Raw genomic sequence first — 8,604 nt, 5'->3', positions numbered from 1 at the left:
CAGTATGGAGCTCCTCCTTTCTCAACTGCCTCAGTTGCACTAGCCAAAGGCTGCCTGGAAATGGAAACACAGTACACAGAGTTGATTTCCCAAATCCCATTCAGCAAAGAATAGCTCTCTGCTTCCTGTTCCAGCCTGTCCAATACTAGGCAGTGTTCAAGAGACAGGAGGGAAGGCACAAGGCTGGAGCAGTGAAAACTTGGAATAGCTATTATGCTCCCTTTCCTGTTCTTTCAGGGGAGGGGTGAAGCTGAAAAACAGATCTAAGCAGAGAAAAGCTACACTGCTATCTAATCCAGCCCCTCCTCTGCTCTCATTTCCCAAAAGCTGATGCACAATTAATAAGATGCTGGTACCTAGTACTAGACTTTATCATATCATCAGATCTAAGTGGCTGTGTAGATCTTGCATGTATTGTTTTCTTAATTAGTCCTCATTTTTTTTAGTACTGTTTATTTTATGTGCACCATGAGCTATTACTACTACTTAACATTTCTAAAGTGCTACTAGGGTTACGCAGCACTGTACAGTTTAACAAAGAAGGGCAGTCCCTGCTCAAAGGAGCTTACAATCTCATGGACAAAATGTGCAGACAATCAAATTGGGGCAGTCTAGATTTCCTGAATAGAGGTATAATGGTTAGGTGCCGAAGGCGACATTGAAGAGGTGGGCTTTGAGCAACGATTTGAAGATGGGCAGGGAGGGGGCTTGGCGTATGGGCTCAGGAAGTTTATTCCACGCATAGGGAGAGGCGAGGCAGAAAGGGCTCATACCTCTATAGATACTGCAATCCCGCTTCCCTCGGTAGGTTAGTTTTATCCATGCCGAGAGGAGGAGGTGGTTATCATCTGGGAAAAACACAAGTCCTGGAAGAGTCATCTGCCCTGACACCCTCACTGGCTGACTGGTCCAATTCAAAACTCTTCATAAACTCTTACAACACTTAAGCATTTTCTTATAACACACAGGAACTGAAAAGGGTGGTCACAACAAATACAGCATCAGAAAGTTAAAAAAAAAAAAGGCACTACTCCTCAAACATCAGAGTTCCCTTAAGCAGGACCTTTTTGCCCCTCCCTGGGTTATTTTACTAGTTCTCTTTCCAGTCTAGGGCAGATTAGTTCACTAGCACCACACTTCCTGACCTTTTTATTTAGAACACAGACTCTTGGCTGTGATTCACTGCAAGGCACCAAGCCTCCAGTTTCGCCTGAAAGACACAACCTGATACTCTGAAACATTTTATTACATGGATATTTATGTTTATCAAATGCTCAAGTTTAAGGACATGGTTGAATACAGTAACCATTTATTTTTTCCATTCCGTGTGAGAAACTTGAATACTTAACAGCAATGTGGGGGAAGAATCTTTGGTATTAAAAGACAATTACGTAATTTTTCACATTCACATATATATTATTGAGACATGATTATAACCAAAGTAACTATAGTCTGGTTGTCCTCACTTATACAGTTATCTGTGAGCCACAGTCCCTTTGACAGTATGTGTTCCATGAATGTTTTTTTTTCACTTTCTCTCATTTGGATACTGTTTGGTTTGTGGAACTGGTCTTGTGCTTATGACTGGTTAACTGGACTCAGACAGGCAAGCACTCTGTGCAAGGCATTCAACAACAGAATAAAATGCAAGTGGTACTACAGTGAACAGATCGAAGCAGACAACAACATACTGAAATATTACTGGTTTTTATTATTCAACTGATTCAATAACGTAGTATATGCTACCTATGATATTCAGCAATGTCAGACTCTGGAAACAGCACTCTTAAACAAATGCTTTAACAGGCTTTTAAGGTACAAGCATACACAGTATGTCTCCTATGATACACAGCATATCAATGTAATATGCCATGTCTGTAGAGAAATGCTCAAAAGAACACGCGGTCCCAGGCATTCTCGCATTTTCTAGAATTTCACACACTCATCCCATGGGATGTACAAAACTGTGTACTTTACAGTCTCACGTCTGTGCCATTCCGAACACTACGCTTTTCACCTGCAAAAGGTGTAGCACACATGGCAGGAGTTACATTTCCATGGGAACTTTTTGGGATTTATGACATGTCAAGACTCACTAGGGTTCAGGGGCCTTGGGTTCATTGTGCAGCTGCCCTTGGGTCACACAAATTGTGTCCTAGTGATAGTGAACAACACAGCTAAGCTACTATAGCTTGATATTTGCAGAATCTCCTAAATCAGGAACATTCAAGGTAAATTTAAAAGATATTAGATACCATTAAAATGATTGCACAAAACTCCTGGTATATACAGAAATTGCGGAGTGGATAGATGAAGTCTAACATGACGAGAGATGTGCTCGTTTCTGCTTTTCCGTTCTCCTCCTTTTCCCCCAACTTCAACATGATGCAATGATTACTAATAATCATCTACTTTTAATTGCAAAATATTTGCATAGAATCCTCAGCACACACAGTGCTGCACAAGATAATGTATGAGTTCATCTCTGTTCACGAGAAAACACACTAACAGAAACATGAAGAAACGTGCTCAGAGCACCAGAGTAACTGGTGTACTGGAGCCTCCGAGTTCTCACAGCTTTGTGTTCTGCTAAGAGTTAAGCACTGGAAAAATACATTCTCCAAGTTAGCAGCACTTTCCATCATACGGTCTACACGTGCAACCTTCCATTCAGAGTTCAGATCTCGGACATGCTGTTGTTTCAGGGCTTGCTCTGCAGTCAGTTATACTGAACGGTGGGGGGTCCCTTCACAATGTTGAAATAACCAGCCAAAGCTCCGAGGTCCAGAGACAGTGAACGCTGTCTTCGCAACATCTCCGAGTCCTCACTCACCCACACAGAGGAGTCTGCAAGGAAAATGCATCACAGGGTTAAACCCTCTGGATTTCAGGAAAATGAACACATTCTGCTTATAACAGCATTGTTATAAAAAAAATGAGGCATTATTTATTTTTTTTAATACATTAGCTGGCAGTGCCAACAAACATAACCACTAATTTACCCTTTGAGATAAAATTGCTGTTTTAAGTTTCTGAATGCCCCCAGGTACATAACAAATTCCACCTCCCTACCTCACTGCTATTTTACATTGAAACACTTGATCAGTCTTCCTATTAAGAAAACTGGGTCTTCGGTCTTACTAAAACGGTCAGGAGTCTTCATCATTAAGCATATGGGGATTGACTTAATATCCAAATATGTATACTTTGAAAGAAAGGCAGAAGAGGGGAGGTATGAGAGACATTTAAATATTCCCACAAAATAAAAGCACAGGGGACAGGTTTCTCAATTGAAAGGAAGCTAAGGAAGGAGGGTCATAGGAGCAGGGTGAAACAGAATACATTCAGGAGTAATCTAAAGAAATATTTCTTTATGGAAAGAGTGCTGGATGTTTGGAACAGCCTCTCGGTGGAGAGGGTGACCAGGACAGTACCTGAATGCACAAAAGTATAGAGCACATAGACAGTATAGGAGGTGAAGTACTTGTGTCTTCTCTTAATGGAACATAGGCCCAGATAAAAGCACATTTCCCTTTGGTCTCAGAATAAAGTAAAATGCATTTCTAAACCAAGTATTTTAAAAACAACCTAATATTGTACCAATGATGTTCTCTGGAAGTTCCACTTCCTTTGTTTGCAGCTTCTTCTTCTCAAATAGGGCAGTGTCCAGGCTCTGGCAGCGTGGTTGCTCCTCTGGAGGGGGATGGAGAGCTTCGTGTCTCAGTAACTCTGCAGCAGACAGTCTGTTATTTGGGTTCCTTTCTAACGATGCCTCAATCAGTTCTCGCATAGCTGGGCTGCAGTCTTCAGCAATGTCTTCCAATGGTGGTGCCTGCTTGTGGATCTGTCAAAAACACACAACTGCTCTTAGCAGTGGGCCTGAAAATCATTTCTTCCTAATAAAAAGGCTGATTTCTGAATTGAGAAGATCACCTACCAGCCAGGTAACTCAACTGGAGTACTGCTGTTCTTAGTGTCCGTGTGTGGTGGGGTGGGGGGGGGGGGGGGAAGAGGGGTTATTTATTTTATTTTTTACAGCCATCAAGCCTGGATTGGTACTCTTCTAAGATTCTGGTAAAAGAAGGTTTCTCAACTAAAATTTTGGACCATAAAATACCAACACCCAGGACCCCAATTCAAAGATACCTAGTTTGAACAAATGATACACCTCTACTTCTAAGATCATTTGTACAGAAAAACTCTTCACAGTACAAATAAATACAAGAAATAAGTCTTGTGGTAGGCCAAGGACCCATCAGATAGGGCATCAACTTTTTGAAGATAAAGCTGTGCTTGTTCAGAACAGAACTTCAAGTCTGGGGGCAAACAAGTCCAACCTCTGAAGGTGAGAATAGCAAACAGAGGTTTATAGATGAGACTTAGAAGGACATAGCAGAGAAGTCCCACCTCTGGTTTGACAACCTCTGAAAGAGCAAAGGTCACCTGTAAGGACAGCATCACCTTGGTGTGGCAGAAAGTGATCCTGTGATGCAATATCCTCTCACACCAAGGAGATGTCTCAGGGATGTGTGCCCAGGACAGAAGGGTTACGGCTGCCATTGTAGTTGGCAATTTAATCATTATGAATATAGGTAGCCAGATGGCTGGTAGGCATGAGGATCAACTGATAACCTTCCTATCAGATGCAAAGGTGGCAGACCTCATGCATTGTAATACATGTGGATGACACAGGAAAGTGCAAGAGTGAAGTTATAGAAGCCAAATTTAGGCTTTAAGGTAGAAAGCTAAACTCCAGAAACCTCAGGGCCGCATTCTCAGACATGTTCCCTGTTCTGCACAAAGGACCTCAGGAGGCAGGCAGAGCTCCAGATTCTCAATGCATGGATGAGAGAATAGTGCAGAGAGGAGGAACTTAGATCTGTTAGGAACTGGGCAACATTTTGTGGGAGGTGGACCATATTCTGAAAGGAGATCTTGGGAGAACCTGGTAGAAGGAGCAAGATCAATAGGATACGATACCAGGTTACAAATTATGTCAAAATGGCAGGGTGAATCAAATTGGTGAAGGAGTGTTGGCACTATATGTTAAGGTGGCGTAGAGTCAAACAGGATGAGGCTAGAATCATCCAGTACTAACAGAACCAACTTTTCTAGATTAATCAGAAGTGCTTCTACCAGAACATCAGCGGACAAGCTAACAAAACTGTGAACAGCCTGACAAAGAAAAAACTTCAATTTTGGAAGAGCCAATGGGACAACAAGAAAGGTTACAGAAAGCTGCATGGTTAAAAGACGTGGAATCTGAAGTGATTGGAAAACCTATGCAAGAGCAAGTAATAACATCTGGACCACTTAAAAAAAAAAGTAACAAAAAGGTCAAGAACTAGATAGCTCCTGGACAAAAACTGAATGGTTTACAGCCTAAATTTCTGACCAGTTTACATCCAAAAATAGCTGAACAGTTCAACAGCACACTGCAAGGAGGCCAGATTGAAAACTGGGAAGAACTACCTCACATTAATACCACAAATAAAATTTAAACAGTTTACATAAAATAATAATTCAATAAAAAGTAGGAGAAATGAAGCATGAGGTGACCTAATCTCTAATAATAAAACATTAGGGAAGGAGATGTGATAAGAAGTAGACAAACTGGCGTGAAATGAAATCTTGCTGTGGAGGGAACACGGTAGGGAAGTGACCATAATTGATGTTATTGAGGTTTAGAGGGGAATGCTTTGAACATAGGATCTGAAATCATGCTAAAGGTCTACCCATTATACTCATTTTCTCCCATTGGTTCAGAAGACTGGCATGATTAACAAGGTCAAAAGCAGCTCTTAGATCTAGTGAAAGGTGGAGGACATCTGTGCCACCATCCAAAGTATAATGGACATAATCAGAAAGAGTTAAAGTACGTTCAATAGAAAACCATTAACAAAATCCTGTCTTCAACAACTAAGCTATTTATCTTCTCAAGAAAAGAAGTTCATTGTTGGGCAAAAACGAGAGCTGAGAAATAAGACATAATTCAATGGATCAGTAGAAATATAGTAGCAAGCTTTCATTTAGGGGAGAAGAAACTTATGGAAAGACTAGTAACAATCATGGCGTGCTAATAAGAGATGCAGGAGTCACAAATCTGCTGCAAAATGTAAATAGGGACAGATGAACTCAAACAGGAGATGACTTTGGAGTGGAGGAGTGGCCTAGTGGTTAGGGTGGTGGACTTTGGTCCTGGGGAACTGAGGAACTGAGTTTGATTCCCACTTCAGGCACAGGCAGCTCCGTGTGACTCTGGGCAAGTCACTTAACCCTCCATTGCCCCATGTAAGCCGCATTGAGCCTGCCGTGAGAGGGAAAGCGCGGGGTACAAATGTAACAAAAAAAAACATCAAGATGAGAAGGCATTTCAAATGCAAAGCTGCAGGAGACAGCATCACCTGGTTGTGAGAACACAGATGAATGTATAGGAGGAAGGCCAATAAAAACCTTAACATCTGAGATTTTCTTATGAAAAGAAAACACAAGATCGTTCATAGTCAGTGAGGAGGAAAGAGATTGATTCTGGGAAGAATTTGTAACTTGTCGAAGGATGTTGAAAAGGCGTGAAGGGTTTGGATCTCTTTGAAGGAGATGAAAAATAGTCTCTTTTGGGTGAAGCAGCCAATTTCCTATAGTGGAATGCTGCGTGTTTAAGCACTGATAAGTGTAAAGGGAGTCAAGATTTAAAGTGGTGTAATTTTACCATAAGAGTAAAGGCAACCATATCCAAAGCTGTTGATGTGATGGATTTCCAAGTCAAATCTTGATTGTCCAAGAGAAGTGATACAAAATGTTAAGGGATGTATTACAGTTAGAAATAAACCGGTCTAAAGTGAGGTGTCCTAATTTTCTAATCTGTTGATAGGGAGGTTGGTCATTCCAGGAGTTAGATGTTAACAAGGGATATACAAATGTGAGAAGGTGACAATCGGACCATGTAACTGGGAAATCAGAAATATTCAAAATTGTAGAAATGGAAGAGGTGATGAGATGATCTAGTGTACGTCCAGTTGAGCGAGTGAAGTTACATATTGTGTTCAATTAGAATCAGAGATAAGTCTGAAAATCAGAAGCAACTGGGTCATTCGGTTCAAAAAGGTGAATGTTGCCTAGCATAACTAGTGCAAAAAGACCCAGCAAAAGGGACGATCCCAAACTACAGGTAAATGCACTGAAAAAGTAAAAGTTATGTCTGTTTGTTTTAATGTACATTTAGCACATGCGCACTCTTATGTAGTTTTTGAAGGTGTCCTACTAGAGTACTACCTGTGTAGCTTCTGAAGTCGGAAACCAATATGATACTATCTGACATGACAATGTCAAAAAAGTGTATCCCTACGTCTCAGATTCCTCAAAGTTAATAATAGCAGGACCTCATGCAGAGACAAATTTGTACAGTTTAATGCTCTTCACACAGTTACAAAATACTATTCAGCCAGCCTATGGAATAATGTACTTGCCCTAAAGGATTTACACTTTAAATCTGAGCAGATAGATGGAGGTTCAGTCACCTACTGAAGACATTTAGGATAGCAGGACTATGGTGCTAGATTAACTGGTGTGATATGCTGTCTGTGTTGTTATACTTACTATGTAGAGGTAGGATGGATAAGAAGTGCGTGGGTACCGTTTCACCCAGGGAGGGCTCCCACTTTGCATGTGAATTATAGTAGCTCCAAGACTGTAGATGTCAGCTTTGGTTGAGTGACCTCTACAAAGAATCACCTCTGGACTCATATAGAGCTGTAAAGAATGTCAGAAAACACATTAGAGCAAGCAGTCAAAGGAACAGAAGGTGCAGGTCATGTTTACTGCTATGATCTCTGTGGCCTGAACTGAAGTAAAAATTTAAAACATTGTGCTAATTATTTCTAATTAGATATTAACAGCTAAGAATTGAGGTAGAGGCCAACTGAAACTGGGATTGGAAACTAAACCAGCAACTGAAATTAACCCCCTTCCCACCCCTCCGCATCCCACACCCCTTGTGATCACTCTTGGTGCTCCCCTCCATCTCTCCCACCACCCAAAGATCCTCCCAGGGCATAGGAACATAGTAACACAGTAGATAATGGCAGATAAAGACTTGTACAGTTCATCCAGTCATTGATGGAGGACCCACAAGGTGATACAACATATGTATACCTGAACTTGATTTGTCTATGCTATTTTCAGGGCAAAGTCTGTAGCAGTCTGCCTGGCACGGTCCTGGTTCAAAAACTTTTGAAGTTGTTATTGAAGCCCTTGATAAGCTCCATTCCAGCCCATCCAAATCTATCCAGCCACAATCAAGGCACAGATCGCAGAAGTCTGCCTAGTACTGGCTTTGCTTCCCAATTACCAATGTTGCCACCTAGTCTCTGCTAAGCTTCTTTGGATCAATTCCTTCTAAATAGGATTCCTACATGTTTAGCCCGAGCATTTTTTAATTCCATTATGGTTGTAGGGCATTCCAAGTATCCACCACCCTCTCGGTGAAAAAAATACTTCCTGACATTATTCCTGAGTCTTCCTCCCTTCAACCATAATTCATATCCTTTAGTTCTACCACCTTCCCATTTCTGGAAAAGTTTTGTTTGCGGATTAACTGCCGCCAAT

The 8,604-nt window shown here is 41.2% G+C and overlaps 1 protein-coding gene across 3 annotated transcripts in view; it reads right to left on the bottom strand.

Annotated features, from left to right (window-relative positions):
- Positions 1–1,689: 1,689 nt before the first annotated feature.
- The window catches only part of MAP3K8 (mitogen-activated protein kinase kinase kinase 8), a 48,613-nt gene continuing 41,698 nt past the window's right edge, over positions 1,690–8,604 (bottom strand). For 2 of the 3 annotated variants that reach the window (XM_030199268.1, XM_030199269.1), the window contains exons 6-8: positions 7,597–7,749; positions 3,589–3,844; positions 1,690–2,847 (exon numbers count right to left, since the gene is read on the bottom strand). In XM_030199268.1, the coding sequence (XP_030055128.1) occupies positions 2,720–2,847; positions 3,589–3,844; positions 7,597–7,749 (537 nt within the window). In that variant the 3' untranslated portion in view covers positions 1,690–2,719. The remainder of the gene's footprint in view (positions 2,848–3,588; positions 3,845–7,596; positions 7,750–8,604) is intronic. The other variant, XM_030199270.1, reaches the window with a different exon arrangement.

Source organism: Microcaecilia unicolor, chromosome 1 (assembly GCF_901765095.1).
Source record: "Microcaecilia unicolor chromosome 1, aMicUni1.1, whole genome shotgun sequence".
In the NCBI taxonomy this organism is placed as follows: domain Eukaryota; kingdom Metazoa; phylum Chordata; class Amphibia; order Gymnophiona; family Siphonopidae; genus Microcaecilia; species Microcaecilia unicolor.
Note: the sequence above shows the minus strand (reverse complement) of the source record. Positions and strands in the feature narration are given on the sequence as shown.